At 47.9% G+C, this 18,840-nt stretch overlaps 1 protein-coding gene across 14 annotated transcripts in view; it reads right to left on the bottom strand.

Moving 5' to 3' along the window:
* Positions 1 to 18,840, bottom strand: part of TENM4 (teneurin transmembrane protein 4) — a 1,162,188-nt gene that overhangs the window by 125,575 nt on the left and 1,017,773 nt on the right. For all 14 annotated transcript variants that reach the window (XM_086385810.1, XM_086385811.1, XM_086385817.1 and 11 more), the window contains one exon: positions 9,174 to 9,359. In XM_086385810.1, coding sequence (XP_086241936.1) covers positions 9,174 to 9,359 — 186 coding nt within the window. The remainder of the gene's footprint in view (positions 1 to 9,173; positions 9,360 to 18,840) is intronic.

Here is an 18,840-nt window from a genome sequence, read left to right on the forward strand (position 1 = left end):
CTGACCCCAGAGTATGTGTCCTTAAGCACTGAGCATATATTTGGTACCCAGTGCTGTGTGAGGGCTTAAGGATAAAAAGATGAAGATGGCACAGTATTTCTCCCCTGGGAGCTTGGAGCTTTTCTGGAGCACACATATCTGATCATTCAGACTTCTTAGAGCTGCTGCTGCTGCTGCTAGGTCGCTTCAGTCGTATCCAACTCCGTGTGACCCCATAGATGGCAGCTCACAAGGCTCCCCCGTCCCTGGGATTCTCCAGGCAAGAACACTGGAGTGGGTTGCCATTTCCTTCTCCAATGCATGAAAGTGAAAAGTGAAAGTGAAGCTGCTCAGTTGTGCCGACTCTCAGCGACCCTATGGACTGCAGCCTACCAGGCTCCTCCGTCCATGGGATTTTCTAAGCAAGAGTACTGGAATAGGTTGCCATTGCCTTCTTCCCTTCTTAGAGCAGTGAGGCCTTTCTGCAAAATTAGGTACCATCAACTTAATGTAAATGGCAAGAATTACTTTGCCTGTAGGGAACACTCTGCAAAGATAAAACTTAACTAAGTCAGGCCTTCTCTGAAGAGGGGGAAAAATAAATCCAAACAAACCGACCATTTACTCCCTGAGGTCAGAGGTCTGTTTTCCCCTCATTTCTCCAGAGCCTGGTACAGTATCTAGTGGGAATGGCGTTCTTAAGATTTCTTAGGTGGCTCCAGGGTCTCTGTTGCTTCCTGTCTAAGACCACCCACCCTGGTTCCCAGCAACTTAATCCTGATGGACCAGGGGCCACAGGGATGGGCAGGGTGACATGAGATGGGGCAGAAAGGGTGTATGGAAAGGGAAGGATAACAGCACGATGGCAATGTCACAAACAGATTGAGCACTTGCGGGCAGGGAAGAAGGACACTCCAGGTATATCAACCGTCTCGTTATCAAAACCCTGCCCCCGGGGCAGTGGATGCTGTGACAAGTCCAGGATGTGGCAGCCTTGGGACGCCATGCTTAGAGGGTACATGTGTATTTCTAGATGTACATTTCTTCTGTTATGCCCATACACAAACACACACACACAAACACAACAGGAAAATAGAGGAAGACCATACCTTTAACTACCCTATCCAGATAGTGCGCTTGGGGAATAAAAGACAGCACATTTAAGGTAGGATCCAGAAAGTGCAATACTGCCTGTCACACAACCATGCCAGGTGCTAAGGAGACAAAGGGGCCACACCCCACATCTGGGACAGACCTGCCAGGGAGAGGAAAATAAAACCAAAGACAGGACAACACGAGAGAGAAGGAGGGAGAGCAAGCGCATTCTCCAGGAAGGGCCAAAAGGAACGTCAACCCACTCTGGGATCCAGGCGTTTGGAAATGTGATCATATAAACAAGAGGACATGTGGATAAGGAAACCGGGAGGAGGAGGAGGATGGGAAGCTGCGAAAGTGGCCATGCTCCTGATCTGTCAGCTTCATGGAAAACTAGCACTTTGTCTGCCCAGAGCATCATCCACCTTCCCTTTGCTGTGGGACGAGAGCGAGGGAATCCTGTCTGGGCAGAGGTGCCCGCAGAAGGTTGGGGTTTGGAGACAGGCAAGATGTGAGTTATCTCTGATATGCACTAGGGGACTCGGTTGAGTCTTTGGTCAAATATACTGCTAGCCTATATGCTTGCCACTCCTGTATTTTCCATGGACACATGTGCCCAGAGGAATGCAGAATGCTTGGTGTTCTAAGTGAGATGCGTCTCTCCTTTGTGCCTCTTACACAGAATGTGAGGTGCAGGTCAGTGGAGGTCGCTGTGAAAGAAAAGAAACCCTGACCCCTTCTCAATTCTGATAAACTCAAAAAGGTATTTAGAATGATGTATGCTTTGTTTTCCAACACATACGCCATTGTTACAATCATACAGCACCACTGGGGGGTTATATTCAAGCAGTGAATCATTTGGCAATCTGAGGTTTTGCTTATTTGTGAGTGTGTTAAATGTTAGTTGCTCAGCTGTGTCCGGTTCTTTGCAACCTCACGGACTGTAGCCCACCAGGCTCCTCTGTCCATGGAATTCTCCAGTCAAGAATGCTGAAGTGAGTTCTGTGCCCTTCTCCAGGGGATCTACCCTACTCAGGGACTGAACCCGAGTCTCCTGCATTGCTGGCAGATTCTTTACTGTCTGAGCTACCAAGGAAGCCTATTGGTGAGGATGGGTGTCCAACGAGGCTCTGAAATAAGCCTGCTGTGCATATATGTGGGTGCCTGGCTGTGTGTCTGGAGCAGGGCAGACCTCTTCATCCCCAGCACGCATCAGTCACAATATCTCACCTTCCCCATTAGGCTGTGGTCACAGCCTTTGGAGGGGCTTCCCTCACATCTCCCTCTCTACAGCTCCCTCACAAGTGCTCCCAAGAAACTTGGGGAGACGGCCACTTCCTGAAGGGCAGATGTTTTCAGCTGGGCTGGCCCCCACACTTAGCTTGATTTCACACGTGAACCAGAAGTCCATAAGAGAGGGCTGAACTGCAGTGGTGAGGCCTTATCTGGAAGCCCTAGGGTTCTATAAACTGTGAGAACATTCTTACTCTCTTCATAAAAAAAAAGGCATAAATTTTATGTTTTCAATCCTCTGGACAGGACAGATACTGTTGCTGTTCATCAATATATATTTGCCTCCAAAGGCTCGTGGATGAAAGGCTATGTTCTTAGTTCAGGCCTCCTTGTGGTCTGTGCTTCAAGATGAAATACACTCCCAGAGGCTGCAGAGCCAAGTGGAAAATTGGGAAGAGGAGTTTAAAGGGGTCTGTGTTCTCCCCCCTTCATTCTCAAAGATCCTGCAGAGTCCATGAGCTCACAGGATGTCAGGAGGAAATGCGAAGGGGAGTGGTGTATTATGCAGGACTGAACAAACAAAACTGTGGACGGACAGACGGTGAAAAACAGGATGAACCCGCATGGAAAAACAAGCCCAGGAAGCTCCTCTGGAGAAGGCGAACTCTTTCTTGATGTTTGGTGCTTCTGCAACCTTCTTCTTAGTCAAGTTTGTTCATCTAAGTTTGCAAAGTGACCCGAAATTGCTTAGAGGTCATCTCCCGGGATACGCCATTAGAGAGCCATAACATACAGGATTTCTTGGCTCAGCTGGTGTTCTTAGCTTTCTGATCTGCAGAGTTCTGTGAAGGGTCCTAATCATATATTCTGGTCATAACTCTGAACCCAGCTACAGACGAGATGGAATGAGCCTAGACTTCTCTCACGGGGCTGGCAAGGATGACTCAGCTGGATGAGACACCACTATTGGGATCCAAATGGCTATAGAGCTGTGCAGCATCCATGTGGAGGGAGCTCTCAGACCATGAAAAATGTTGTCTCCAAACTCAATGGTGATGTTGTGGCTCTGGTGATGAGTAAAGATTATATCCACTATGCAGACTAATCTCCCCAAGTTCAGGGGCTGACCTCAGAGAGCTCTTGTTCTCTCTTCTAACGTCATTTCATTTATAAGAACTATTTCGTAATAAGGTTCTCTATTAAGCGTGTTTTTAGTACCTTGAACAAATGCTTACTAATTTCTTAGATACAGGCAGGAATGGCAGCCGGTGTAAGTGACAGAGGCAGACTTCGGTTGCAATCAACATTGTGGGTTTCAGGAGACAAAAGTGGGCTCCACAAATCCTGAGATTCCTTCCCTACAGAGATAGAGACCTCAAGCCACACTGTGAATCCAAATGCTGATAACAGCCAGTCAACACCAAGTCCAAGGGATGCAGAACAGAGCTTTCTTGACTCTACTAAAAATGAAAGTGGTAACTGGGTCTTTGAAGTCCAATGTCATTTACTTATAAAAGGCTTGTGTAGAAGTCCACGCTGTTGTTTCTTCTACTGTTTGAAAATCTTGGCGCATATGCCCTTGAAAAGAGTTAATTAAAATTTCATTGTGATTTTAAAGCACTAACTGTAAGAAAATATGATGTCAAGTCCCTAGGCTTGCACTATGGATGGTGGATTCAGGGCTTCCCCAAATTCCTTCATCTTTTTCTTCCAGATTTTAGGATGAAGACAATGGGAGTAGAATCAGTTTCCTCTCGGACGATGATTGTCTTTTCAACATTGTACACGATTCTCAAGCTTCTGCTATATTCCTGTCACTATGCAAAAAAACTGGAAACCGTGGAAGCACACAGTTATTTATAAAACAAGTTCTGGGCCTTTGACAGGCGGGAAGTCTGTGAGGTCTTAGTTCTCTTTAGTATTTCTATGACCTGTGACATGAAAGCTTCTTTCCTTTGCTTGCTTGTACCAATGGAAGTTTCTAAACATTTCTCTTGAGATAATCCCAGTAAGCTTTGGGGCCCCTTATCAAAGGCTGTGAAGAACATGGCAAGAAGCTTCTTCACTCTTATCCTCCAGGAGCCTCAGCTGACTCTAACAGTTGTATTGTGGGTACGTGTCAGGTCAGATGAAACAAGGATCACTGTGATAGGTGATGACAACTGGGGTGGTTACAGTCATCTGAACTTCTTTCAGATGGATGACAGATCATCCAAGAGATACTCTTGTTAAGTTCTTGGATACGTTAATGCTCTTCTCTCTTTGGATAAAGGATCAGTGAGGAGTAAGTAGCCCATGGCACCTGCCCTGAGAGGGACTCACAGAGCTCACTAATTGGTCTCCAGTTTCCCACTCCTATCACGTGTGGGCTGAGAGCTCCCAGGAGCATCAACTAATCAAGCTCCTCTGCTGACAATGTGGGGGCAGATCCCTGTCCATGTCCTCTTTCTCCTTGTCAGCATTTGTCCTGCAACTCCTGGGCCCTGATGTGAGAGCACGCCTTTGAGGAGGCAGAAGGCAGGAGGAGAAGGGGACGACAGAGGATGAGATGGTTGGATGGCATCCTTGACTCGATGGACATGAGTTTGAGCAAGCTCTGGGAGTTGGTAATGGACAGGGAAGCCTGGCATGCTGTAGTTCACGGGGTAGCAAAGAGTCGGACATGACTGAGCGACTGAACTGTAAGCACAGGATTATCTCACAGACGCAGAAATCTTATGAATGCTTGTGAGTCCTCTTGCTTGAGGACTGTCTGATAACACAAAAGAAACTCAAGAGCGAGCATTAAAAAATGGACAAAGGACTCCAGAAGATTGTGTGGCCTTCCTTTATAATTCCTCTGCATTGTGAAGTCTGGCTTTGTTCACTCCAGTAATTGCATCATCACAGTATTATTTTGATCTTTACTCCCAGAGGAGGATTTGTTTAAGAATCAGGATTTATAGGACTGGACAGCTCTCCTGAAGCCTAGTAAATAATTCTGTATATCTGGCATTTTGAACAATCACAGCTTTGGGGTCAAGGTTGGAATTTTACAAATGTAATCAGAAGCTAGCATTTCCCATATGTGTTTTGGGACTTTATAGTCAAGGGAAATGAATAAAGTAACCATCACAGAAGTGATCCAAAATGTTGATGTTTTCAAAGAAATAGGAAAAATTAAACACCTTCTTAAATTTAGCTATGATTTTCAGCTTTCTCTAATGAAACAGGAGGTCAAGCCCCAGACTTAAAAGATCCATAAAATTCTTGGAAAAGATGTCCAAAAATATGTTTTTGATGACTCTGTCTTGACCACATACTTGAGAAATGAATCCATGTCGCATCCTACCTTAACTTCTGGACTAGGGAAACTGGGTTCCCTTTACACTAGGGTGTGTTAGAAACAAGTAAGTGAGAGTGAAAAGGAAAATACCTCTTTTTATTTTTAGGAGCAGGTGATGCTGGATGTGTAGGTCTGTGGGCAGTGGAGGAGGGGCTGGAATGTCAGTGTCCCTGCAAGCCTCCCCCAGCCCCCTGCATCCTGAGATCTGTGATTTGTAGATGGAGAAACTGAAGCCCCCAGCGACCACGCGGTCTGCCCACGGTGCTTCTTCACCAAGACCTTTCTTGAAGATGCAAAGAGATGGATAATTCCTAACATAAAGAATTAAGATTCAAAATATTCTTGTTTTCTAACAAAAATATAGTCATTAAAGAGGATGCCACTGCCAAATTTCCTTTCATTCTGAAACTAATCTATTTTATTAAAAAAAAAATCAAGTAGTTTCCATAAAAGAAAAGGTGTACCCAGATCTCCAAAAGGAGATACTTAATTCCTGCTATATAATCTACTCTGGGAAATGTCACTGGGTTAAGAAGGTTCTTATGCTGGGGACTTGTCACAAGGAGTTCAGGCTTGTCTAAACTCTTTTACGCTGGTTATTAGATAATCAAGTCATTCTTTCCTGTTTATGGAAGGCAGGAGTGTGCAAATAAACAGCTCTGCTCTCTCTGGCACCCACTGCATGGAGGTGTCTGAATCAGCATTGTGGGTTCTGGCATTTTCTCTTGTATAAGACAAAACCACATTGTAACATAGGAACTAGCTGAACTATAATCAACCCTCATATAATAAGGAAGCCTGATTACAAGAGAAAATTTCACATTTTGAATTTCTAACTTCGCAGCAGTAAGTTTTTGCTTTTCCTAAATGATCCTCACAGGGAGTGTAGTTCCCTGGAAATAGAAGAAAGTGCTTCTTGCTGCCATTAAAGATTAAAGAGAGGCTTCTCCTTCTCATTTCTGTTCTGAAAAGAAAAAAGAAAGCACCACCATTGTTTCCCTCCTTTGTATCTCGCAGCCCCTTCCCTTCTACCGACAAGGTTACTGGAGGGTTCCTTTGGCACTACGGTGCTGAGTTTCTGGCAGGAATGCAGCTGGCCACAGGCGAGACGCACAGAGGGCAAGCTGCCATGCGGGGAGACAAGACAGGGACAAAGGAAACGCTCACCACACAATGACAGGTAATAGAATTCCGGGCCAAAGTCCTTTCATCTGAGCCACTATGACTAGCCCATTGCTTCTTCAATGTCCTGTGACATTTTCTGGTATTTATGACTGTCAACCTTCCTCTTGAATCGTGTGCACTTTTACCTTGATGTATTTCTTATCTGGAGGGGAAACAGCACCTGCAATCCCAAGGTGGAGTTTGCTCTTACAGAGTGACAGCCGGGTGTGCGGGGAGGTGGGAGGGCCTGCTTTGACTTCTTGGCATCCAAACAAAGGGATGCTCTTCAAGGCGGGCTGGTGATCATCCACGAGACGCTAGACGGAGCACCGCTCGCCCCCAAGCCCTGCCATGAATCACCTGTGACTGGACGAGGGGAGACTTTCCCCAAATCCCTCGTCATTTGACTCAGATGAGATACTTTAATCTTACAAAAGTCTGACATCCATAAACCCTGTGCAACTTGGTGGGGTGAGCTGAGGACTCTGTAAGCAAGTGAGAGAAAACAGAAGGGTCTTTCTGGGCTCTGATTTTGGTTTTAATAAGCACGGGTCCCGTTCTGGGCTGGGAGCCTAAGAGGTCAGCCTGTCCTTAGTCATGCAGAAAAGCGAAGGTGAAGGGGGAGCCGAGTTTAAAGAAGCGGGCGGCCCTCCTGAGTGACTCGGGCCACTTCTCTTTCAGGGGGTGTCCAGGGCTGTCATGAGATAGGATGACTCTGACAGAAAGAAGCCACCCAGAGGCGCATAGGGTGGTAGCGCGGCACATTCTGCTATGGAAAAGCAGGCCGGGCTGCTGGCGGTGGTGGGAGCAGCTTTGCGCGCTGGTAAGAGCACTGGCTGGCAAACTAACCGTGGGACTCTGAGCGCCACTGGAATAGGAGGGCCCCAGCCTCTGGGAAGGACAAGAGCTGGAGGCCTCTGCCGAAAACCCAGGCTTTCACTGTGGCTCAGAAAACCAAGCCTCAAGTTCCCATTCTACTTCTTAACGGTTAAGTGACTGTAGGCCTCGGGTCCCTGAAAGAAGGGGATAATACACATGCCTGCATGGGGTGACGGCTGGGTGTATGAAATGATGCAGTCAAAGCCCTTAGCACAGAACTGGCCACACTGTAAATACTCAAATATCAGAAGCCATTATTATTGATGTTAATAAGTATAAGGCATTCCAGACCCATTTATAAACAGAACGATGGGGTGGGGGAAGACAAGATCAATAAAAACTAATTTCAGGCTATAAAACAGAAGGAATGAAGCTGTAAAAAAAAAAAAAAAAAAAAAAAAACCATGAAATAAGAGGGAGCTCCATTTGTTCAAAATTCCTTCATCCCTCAAAATCTTTGGGGCTTGCCTCCCAGTTTCTGTAAGACTCAGGAGGGGACTTTCAGAGCTGGAGAGGCAGCCAGCGTCCTGCCTCCTAAAGCCATGTGCTCACCATCTGATCACAGATCCTTTCTTTAAAAAAAAAACACACACACACACACAAAAAAAAACATGGAAGGGGAAGAAGTTGAAACATACATACAGAAACCAGTTGATTCAATAAAGACGTTTTGGTGAGTGTTCATTCCAGGATAATAAACCAAGCAAACGTCTGGCTGTGTTTAAAATCAACAAAACCAGCAGGAAAGGCAGAAAGAAGGGAATGGAGTGATCAGCTTGTTTTAAAAGCTGCAAACAGTGCTGCTTCAGCAGGGGCTGGTGCTGAGGAACCCCCTGGAGAGGGGAAAGGAGACAAAGGCAGACAGGACGGAAGCCGAGGACAGGAGTGAGGGGGAGGACCCCAGGCCTAATGGGCTGCAGATGTGGCCTGGGACCTGCCGGAAGCTTCCTCCAGGACTCCAGGCCTCTCTGGGAGTATAGGCCTAGGAGGCCGTGGTGGGGAGGGGTCAGTGCTAGAACCAAGACCTCCCAACCAGACCATAAATTTGATTGAATGGGCTACATGTAATAAGCAGTACGATGTGCCAGCCTGTGCTAAGCTCTTTACCTGCATGCTTGCCCCCATTTCATAAGTGAGCAAACTGAGGCTCCCAGAGACACTTAGACCTTGCTCACAGTTGCTCAGTGGTAGTCATCTGCCTCATTCTTCAACCCCAGCTCCTTAACACAAAGCGGTCATCCATTTGGCCTGGGCAGGGCGAGCCTCAAGGTATGCTACCAGCTGGTTGAGACCCGGGAAATGCAGGTTGGGAGGGAAAAGGTTCTGAATCCCCCGACTGTGAATTCAAATCCAACTGCTGTCTAGGACACGCCGACCATAATGTCGTCGGATGAAAGGACTTTCGGCCCAGCTCCCGCATGCAATGGGGGCCCCCCAGAGTGCCCGGCAGACGCAGGCAGCGTGCAGCCCCCGGGGAGGACCGGCCCGGCCCGCGTACCGATGGTGCAGTGCTCGCCGTTCCAGCCCGGGCTGCACTCGCACTTGCCGTCACGGCAGGTTCCGTGCTCCGCGCAGCGCGGGTGGCAGGCGCGCTGGTCGCAGGCCGCCCCCATCCAGCCGTCCTCGCAGCGGCACGTGCCCCCTACGCAGACGCCATGGCCCCCGCAGTCGGCAGCACAGATCTCTGTGGGGCGGGGGGAGAGAAAACAGGCACTGAGCAAGCTTTTCTGGGGAACAAGGGTCACACTCGGCTCCCCTCCGCAGGGCTCCATGAGCTGTCAGGGTCCAAAGGCTCAGGGCTAATCCCTGCGGACAAGGACCCCCTGAAAGAATAATTCTCCCTGCGGAGGCCTGTCCCCAGCCCCCCTCCTCATCAAAACAGGATGGACTGCAGGCCTCTCCTCTCTTTGCTTTTCCCGGTGGCCAGCCTGTCCCCACTTTTGTGCTTGCCGCTTCCAAAAGGGACCGGCCTTTGGAACAGATGTGACGGGAAAGTCAGATTTAATTAAAACCCAGTTACGTGTGAAAACAAAGCGAGGATGAGTCCCTGATTGCCAAGTCAAGTGCTTGTGGGTTTGGCTGGGGTGTGTGAGGGGTTCTGGGCTTGTGTTTCACTCCAGCCTTGACTCTAACTGAGATGGGATGAAAGGGAGGTTGGCCCTCCAGCACCCCATGGGGGTAATTCTGGGTGGCTGTTCTGGGCTTTTGCTGGGTTTATGCTTTGTCCTCTTGCTCATGGGTTCACCCCAACTCCAAGTGCCATCGAAATGGCCTTTCCCATTCAAAGCAATACTGGCTTGGGGGTGGGGGTACTTCACAGCCAGAGTGGAGTTGCCCAGCCCTTCACAAAGGCCCGATTGTGAGATAGTGCAACACACACACACATGACCTGATTCACAAGCCCCTCGGGCTTGGGGCCAGTGACATCTTCACGGTTACGCAGGCAGAGGCTGTGGAGGCTCTGAAAACAACTGCTTTTTAGGAAACCGGTTGAACAACTGGGGCCCTTGATGCTCTTGGCCAGGGCTGTGAATGGAGACTCTAATTAGATTCTGTGCCTTGTGGCCCAATGTTCTTCAAAAGAAAATCCCAACACCTTAAATTTCTTTCCAATTAGACTGATTGACACCCACATCAAGTTGCATTTGCCTATTACCCCTTCCAAGCTGTACTTCTGATTTCAAAGTTACTAACAGTTTAAGTACTTTTGAAAAAGGAAAGAAAATAAAATTAGATCTCAGAGGCTCAGAACTTTCATCTTAATCTACGAGGCAATGGCTAAAATGTTCAAGTGAAAAGGAGAGTGAAAAAGCTGGCTTAAAATTCAACATTCAAAAATGAAGATTATGGCATCTGTTCCCATCACTTCATGGCAAATAGATGGGGAAACAATGGAAACAATGAGAGACTTTAACTTCTTGGGCTCCAAAATCACTGCAGATGGTGACTGCAGCCATGAAATTAAAAGATGCCTGCTCCTTGGAAGAAAAGCTATGACCAATCTAGACAACATATTAAGAAGCAGAGACATTACTGACAAAGGTCTGTCTAGTCAAAGCTATGGTTTTTCCAGTAGTCATGTATGCGTGTGAGAGCTAGACCATAAGCAAAGTTGAGCGCCGAAGAATTGATGCTTTTGAACTGTGGTGTTGGAGAAGACTCTTGAGAATCCCTTGGACTGCAAGGAGATCAAACCAGTCCATCCTAAAGCAAATCAGTCCTGAATATTCACTGGAAGGACTGATGCTGAAGCCGAAACTCCAATATTTTGGCCACCTGATGTGAAGAGCTGACACACTGGAAAAGACCCTGGTACTGGGAAAGATTGAAGGCAGGAGGAGAAGGGGACAACAGAGGATGAGATGGTTGGATGGCATTACTGACTCGATGGACATGAGTCTGAGCAAGCTCTGGGAGTTGGTGATGGACAGGGAAGCCTGGTGTGCTGCAGTCCATGGGGTTGCAGAGAATTGGACATGACTGAGTGACCGAACTGAACTGAAAAATACCCAAGAGTTAAAAAAAGAAAACAATAGTAAGAGTGTCCGTATCTGAGGTGTTCCTACACCTGACATCTTGGCCAGCAAACTAGCTAGACAGGGAGGGTGTGCCTACGGTACCACGCCAGGTTTCTTGGCTACCCAGAGGAGAGAGAGGCTGCTGGGAAATGTGAGGAAAGAGCCCTGACCTGGAGCCAGGGGATTTGGTCTCTATGCCAGGTTCAGGAGCAGAAGCTCTGTGACCCTGGTCAGGTTCCTTGACTTTGCTGGTGATGCTGCCTCTCAGCATTTCTACTGCCCATCAGGGCCAGTAGAAGTGGATAATGAGAAATGGTGTGGCAAGATCACTAACTCAAGAAAGATTTCTCAGGACAGTGATGGATGTCACTGGATGTCCAAGGACTGGGTTTGCAAGGTTCATGCCTGCTCAGCCACTGATCTGCTGCGTGACCTTGGGGAGGTCACCTGTCATCTCTGGGTGTCAGCTCCCTCATCAACTGCAGGGGGAACCAGATGGCAACTGAGACCTGGGAGTCTCCGATGTAAACGTCCTCCATGTTGCACAGCATCATCCATCGCCAGGGCTGGGCCCCTCCTCCTCTGAGAAGCCGCCCACGATTCACCCAGCAGCGGCTGTCTTGCTTCGATGCCTTTCCAGATGACATGGGAGACTGCTCTTCCATTTCTGTGTGTCACTGTCAGACGCAGGACACCCTGAGGCTGGATGAGTTCTGATCGCCTCTAGGCCTGATACCCAGCATGGTTCTTGGCACAGAAAGACCCTTAATTAAGGTTTGTTGGATAACAAATCCATGAGTGCCTGTGGTTACTGGTGCCAAAGAATATAAAACAATTCAGGTACACCCTGCTCAGCCTGGCTGACAGTCAGTCCAGGCCTGTCTGTCTGCTGTGAAAACGCCCCGAGTGAGGGTGCGGCTGTGGAGCAGTGTCAGGACAGCCAGCAGCCCTCCAGGAAGGGGGATTTCTCAAGGTGTTCTTCAAGCTTCCTTCCCTTCTCGCTCCCATGGACAGCGTGCTGGACTTCCCTTAAGATGAAGACCAACAGTCTCGGGTCCCTGGGCCTCCCCATGTCTCGAGTCTGAAATTTCTAGCCCTACGGCACAGCGCTACAAGGACATCCACCCAGGTGCCTCTGGAGGCGGGCCCGTACTCAGAGACCTCCACCTGAGAGCTTGAGGGAAGGTCAGCTTAGCCTTCGTTTGGGTTTACTTAGCGCATCTCCCAGGCGGCAGTTTATGGTGTGAAACTAAGCTGCAAACAACGCTTCTATTCACTGAGGTGTGAGCCTGGAGAGGGACAGGCTGCATGGGCCAGAGCCTTGGTGTTGGGGGCCGTGGGGCACTTGAGTTTCATAGTCTCGGTGCTGGGGGTCGTGGGGCACTTGGAGGTCACAGGGTTGAGAGCAGAAGAGGCAGGTCTTCCCCAGCATTTGAGGGTCTCACTTCAGGTCCTCACTATTGGTTAGTTCATTCTTTTACTAATTAACTTGGAGGCAGTGTGCATGAAAGACCTAAAGACTTGGGATCAGGTATGACTCCAAAGCTTGGTTCTGCCTGCTGTAGAATCTTAGACAGCAGCTTCAATTGCTCTGAGCTTCACTTCCTTCCTCTGCAAAATGGGAATGGTGACAGTACCCACTCCAGAGGGGACACTGCCCTGATAAACTGATGTACAGTTTATCCTGATTTAGTCCACGCCTGCCTGCTTTGTGCCAGAGACTGTGCCTGGTGCTAGGAACACAGAGCTTTATAGGACACAGTCTCTGCCCCCAGGAGATCGCTGAGCAGAGAAAGCACAAACTGATTGCTACGATCATCTGAGTGATTTACAGCTGTTACTCACTTCGGCACCTTTCTGCTTATGTGCAATGAATAAAGAATCCTGGATCTTAGGATCAGACAGATTCGGGATCTGTTCTTGGCTTTGTCCCTTACTGGCGGGGTAATCTTCAAGGTGCCAGTTACGCAGTTCACTAAATCTCGATTTCATTTCTGTAAAATGAGGATAAATAACTCCCACTTCACCAATCTTATAGGCCTGGTGTTAGATCAAATGAGATAATGTGGGGGAAAGTCACTTCTACTTAATACTGTAGCACTTAAATTAGGTTTCACAGTTCACAAAGCCCTTTTCACGTACAGTTCCTCAATTAACTATCACAGCAATGCTGTGTGAACACTTGGCTATTATCCTTCCAAGAGGTGAGGCTCCTGAGACCCAGAGCACATAAGGGATTCGACAAGGTCGAGTGTTCCTCTGGTCCTTTCGCCTCATTCTGACAATCCTCAGCACACCACTGCAGGACAGACGTTTCACAGATGTGGTCCCAGACTGGACAGGGGCGGGCTCTCCTCCAAGCGAACCTTCTGGTTCTTCCAGAAGATGTGCCCCTGTTCCTGGTCTTGTTGCTTATCCTTCGTTATGTTTCAGGTCAGACCGACCCTGGCTGTGTGTGAAATGCAATGAGATTCTTTACACAGAGTTTCCCCCATCAGTCGAGCCTACTTTTCTCCTCTGGAGACCGCAGGGCTGTCCCTCCAAACAAAATGGTAAACATCCGTTTACCACCAGTTTACACGAGACATGCTGCCCTGGCACGAAGCTGAGGTTGCCTGGTGGCTGGGTACCCCTCCATCAGTCCTTTTACAAGCTGGGCTGTGAGCTCTTGCACATTTTAATGGAAGGGGCCTGAACGGGGTGACTGTGATGTTTATGGGGTGCAACACAGTCTGTCGGTCTGAGGTTCTCTTCTGAAGATGCGCTTCCCGCCTGAGTGCAGGAGACGCGCTGCCTCGTGGAAGGAGCGGAAGCCTGAGACTACTTTCTCGTTCAGCCACAAGAGGCAGGCCCGTTGTTATGCTTTTATATTCCTCAATTATTATTATTTTTTTCTCCTTGAAATAAAAGGAACTGCTTTGTTTTTCCTTTTTCGATTCTGCTTTGGCATTAAAGCAGATGTAACTTCCCGGAGTGGTTGGTGAAAACCAAACAGAATGATGTGAAAGAATGTGCTTTGAGCTCTCCTGCACCTTTTACATAATGTAAGTGGCACTCTGTGAACGTCCGGTCAGAGCTCCTACAGCTCAAGTTTCCTCAGTTGTAAACTGTGGATGACACTGACTACTGCAGAGACTTGTTTGCCGAATTTCTTTGCTCCCAGCGGGCACTGGGGGATCCCATGGTGAGCATGACAGACACGGCTCTTTCCTGACTCTAAGAAGTGACATCCTAGCATGGCAGATGCGTGTAACCTAATGCAGTTAAATGAGTTAAGATGAATGGAAGTGAAGCTTCTAGCGTGGAGCCTGGCACACAGTCAGGATATAAACTGCACACACATATTCATATAAGAAAGGAAACGGGGTGTGGTGCAATGCGGTTCAGATGTGAATTCTGACTTATGTAACGTATCTGACACAAGCAAGCATGTGATAAAGGCTAGGGGACAGTCACGTGATTCACATCAGTACTTTCTGACAAAATGCTGGAAGACTGGGGCCTGGTGGAATCCTTTGATGTACTATAGGGTACACAATCCACAGAGTAGACTTGGGTTCAGACTTCGGCTGCCCAATCTCCTTGGGTTCTCGTGGAGTCCTTGGGAGAACTGCTTAATCTCTATGCATCATATATCTCCCCCTAAATGGGGAGAGCAGTAATGGTCCCCTACTGAGTGAGTGATAATGGAAGGAAAGGGCAAATGTGTAACTTGTTATGAAATGTGCTCTGTAAACTGTGCCATGTACATTCTGTTATGCACACAACTGATTGATGGGGACCCAAAGGCGTCCTGTTTTTCCAGTAGTCATGTACAATTGTGAGAGTCGGACCATAAAGAAGGCTGAGTACTGAAAAATTGATGCTTTTGATTTGGGGTGCTGGAGAAGACTCTTGAGAGTCCCTTGGACAGCGAGGCGATCAAACCAGTCCATCCTAAAGGAAATCAGTCCTGAATATTCATTGGAAGGACTGATGCTGAAGCTGAAGCTCTAATACTTTGGCCACCTGATGTGAAGAGCTGACTCATTGGAAAAGACCTTGATGCTGGGAAAGATTGAAGGCAGGAGGAGAAGAAGATGGCAAAGAATGAGATGGTGAGATAGTGTCACTGACTCAATGGACATGAATCTCAGTAAACTTTGGGAGACAGTGAGGGACAAAGGAGCCTGGTGAGCTGCAGTCCATGGAGTTGCAAACAGTCAGATATGACTTAGCGATTGAACAAAGTCAACCAGACACCCAGTATCAGTCAGCTCTGAGTCGCCTGGAAGGGGTGCACCTCCCTCAACAGCAAACCAGTCTCTAGCAGGGGCCTCAAACTTTGGGTGTGAAGTTACACAGCACAGCACCGCCAGCCAAGACAAAACAGCCTTCAAAACCATCTATGCGTGTCACTCGGCTTCCTCTTGAAATCAGGTGGAAATCCCTAACTGTCCCAAAGTTCTCATTTCAAGTCTGTAAAGCTCTTGACTCAACTGTGCAGGGCCTTGGGGACAAACCAGGTCAGGCCCAAGAACACCTTAGCTTTTCTGCTGGGAAAAGCCACACCCAGAGCACCTCCCCTTCCCCACCTGGCCTGTGCCCTGCCTCACTGGCATCTGTGTCTATCTCCTCTTTAGACTGGAAGCCCGCCTGCCAGCAGGCTCTAGCATTTATTCAATCTTCGGTCCCTGGCAGCAGGCACCAGACCTGGCACAGCATGTGCTTTCAATAAATATTTGCTGAAAGAACAGATGAATTAAAAAAAAAAAAAAACTCATGGAAGAGATGTTATATCAGTTGGCTCAACTCTACCTCAGCACCATATTGTATCAAATTTACTTGGTTAAATATAGTCACACAGGGGTTCAGTCTCCTTTGTATTTAACTTAGAAACTTATCTTCTCCAACATCTGACTGGAGCTTGCAACCTTAAAGTGTCTCAGTTTTTACACGCTCACTCACATCTTCCTTCACACCATTGCCCACACCCATCCCCTTTCTATGATGCAGAAGCAGGTGGACACATGATGAAGAGGTTGGGAAATATATATGGTTTGGCTGTTGGTTAACTGTGCTCCAAAGTGTATACATGAGAGAAAGGCTGCCCCAGGCTCCTCTCATTAAATGTTAATCCCCATATGAACCTGGACAAAGCCTGGGACCTATCACAGCTATGTTTTAATTTGTCTGGGTTTACTTTACAATCCTCTTCATTAAAATAACTGGCAAGGGAGACTGTGTCTTTCCTCCAAAGGGAGAGACTTATATATAATTTTCCTGTAAAATTTCTTCCACTTGGAAAGATGCTCAAAATTGACAAAAGGGGGAGATAGAGGGGACCTCATGCAATGATCTGTGCGCCTTCTTCCTGAGCAAGGAACAGATGTAGGTGAAGCTGTCTTTAAATTCCAGGGATGTGAAAGTAGAGCTGTGACCTCTCGGGAAGACTGTAATAAGTCTGTATGTGGCATTAAAAGGGATAATAGCGAGAACTGTTCTATTCTGCTTAGGATCTGAGTTTCTTAGAGTGATCTCAAGAAATTTTAGTAAGCGTTAAATAATTTTAAATGGCATCACTGACTCGATGGACATGAGTTTGAGCAAGCTCTGGGAGTTGGTGATGGACAGGGAGGCCTGGCGTGCTGCAGTCCATGGGGTCACAGAGAGCTGGACATGACTGAGCGACTGAGATGAACTGAACTGAACTGAATTTTAAATGGTTTCCACTAGGACTTTCCGTTGCATCACTAGGTCATCTGGGTTAGTGCACAGTTTGGGGAATTCGTCTGAAATCCTGGGCCTTGAAAATCCCTTAGGGAATTTCTCATGAAGTCCTTGGATACTTTAAATGTGTCCCCACACTAACCAGCATTTGGGGCAAAAAATAAGGGCAAATTATAGAACCACTGTTGACGGCACACAAATAGCATCTCACTAAATTCTCACAACACCCCTGCAGTTATATTTGTACTCCCTTATCATCACTGAGCAAACAGCTTGGAGAAATTAAGTGACTTGCTCAGAGGCAGTTAGCTAGAATGAAAGGTGACTATGATTAACACAACTCTTTCGGTCTGTAAGCAGCGGGATCTGATTTAGGTAAAACCTCAGATGTAATGTGACATATGTCCTTATTAATTATGTATTATATCATCACCATAGCTAGACTAGCGAATCTCTGAAATCAGAATCTGAGTCTCCTTTTTCACCCTGACTCAATGTTTACATCATGTTCAGTACTCTTCCTTTCGTTTGTCTCTCTGTCTGTCTTTTCAACCTCCATTCATCTATCTGCCTGTCCATCAGCCCATCCAACTGTCCATCTACCCATCATCCAATCAGCTATTCAGTCAACAGGCCATCTAACTGCCCATTCATCCATCCATCTTCCATCCATCCATCCGTTCACCTATCCACCCATCCATCTATTGTGTGACATGGGCAAGTTACTCCAACTTTCTGTGCCTCAGCTTTCTCATCCGCAAAATAGAGACACCAACATCTCACGCTCAAGTGGGACTGAAACGAACATCATGTAATGTGCCTAATGTCACGCACACCTTTTGTAGAGCAGCAGTAGTGTTAGTTGCTCAGTCGTGTCTGACTTTGCAACCCCATGGACTGTAGTCTGCCAGGCTCCTCTGTCCATGGGATTCTCCAGATAAGAATACTGGAGAGGACTGCCATTCCCTCCTCCAGAGGATCTTCCTGACCCAGGGATCGAACCCGGGTCTCCTGCATTGCAGGCAGATTCTTCACCGTCTGAGCTACAGGCAAGTTCTGAATATGGCAACTATTTTATGTTTATGTTCTAGAAGAGCCAGGGGAAAGGTGTGAAGTTTGAAGATACTGGGGAAAGCAAGGGGAGGGTGTAGGCAACTGAGGTGCCTCTCAAGAACTGGAGAGGACTGGATGTGGAGCCTAATCAGGAGGACAGGCTTCCTGTGCCTCGTGCCCTCGGGAGAGGTGAGCAACAGAGACCTGTGTGGGGCACAGGCAAGGATGATGAGAGAGCCTTAATCCATGGCCTCGGGATTCTCAGTGAAGGAGGACCCTCCACTGAGCAGGATGCTGATGGATAGATATGGACATTTGAAAGAGCCCCTTGGGGACTGAGCACAAGAACTCACAAAGTACAGGATGAACTGCAGCTGGAAGGGCTCAGGAGAGGCTAAAGAGCGTGAGCACGATGTGATTTGGGTTGCAGCGCTCTGAGGCCTGGCCATAAGATCAGGGACAGTGAGTAGCTGGACTAACCCTGGGTTTTGCTAGGGGGATGTGGAAGACAGGGGCAGACATGGGGAGCTGAGAGCGATGGAAAAAGGCAGCTGGAGATGAAGGACCAAGGGGGAAACAGACGGGAAGGAGGGTGAGCCAGGAGATGCTGGGCAAGAAGTGGCTTGGACGTGGCCAGGGAATTGCCTTCAGGGGGGTTTAGGGGTAAGAGAGAAAAAGAGGAGGAAAACTTAGAAGGGCGGTTTTCACGGTCAGAGCATGAGAAGGCATCTTCAGTTCAGTTCAGTTCAGTCGCTCAGTCATGTCCGACTCTTTGCGACCCCGTGAATCGCAGCATGCCAGGCCTCCCTGTCCATCATCATCTCCCGGAGTTCACTCAAACTCATGTCCATCGAGTCAGTGATGCCATCCAGCCATCTCAGCCTC

This window comes from Bos grunniens, chromosome 29 (genome assembly GCF_055505025.1).
Source record: "Bos grunniens cultivar Pamir isolate PY7600 chromosome 29, Bosgru_T2T1.0, whole genome shotgun sequence".
Lineage (NCBI taxonomy): Eukaryota > Metazoa > Chordata > Mammalia > Artiodactyla > Bovidae > Bos > Bos grunniens.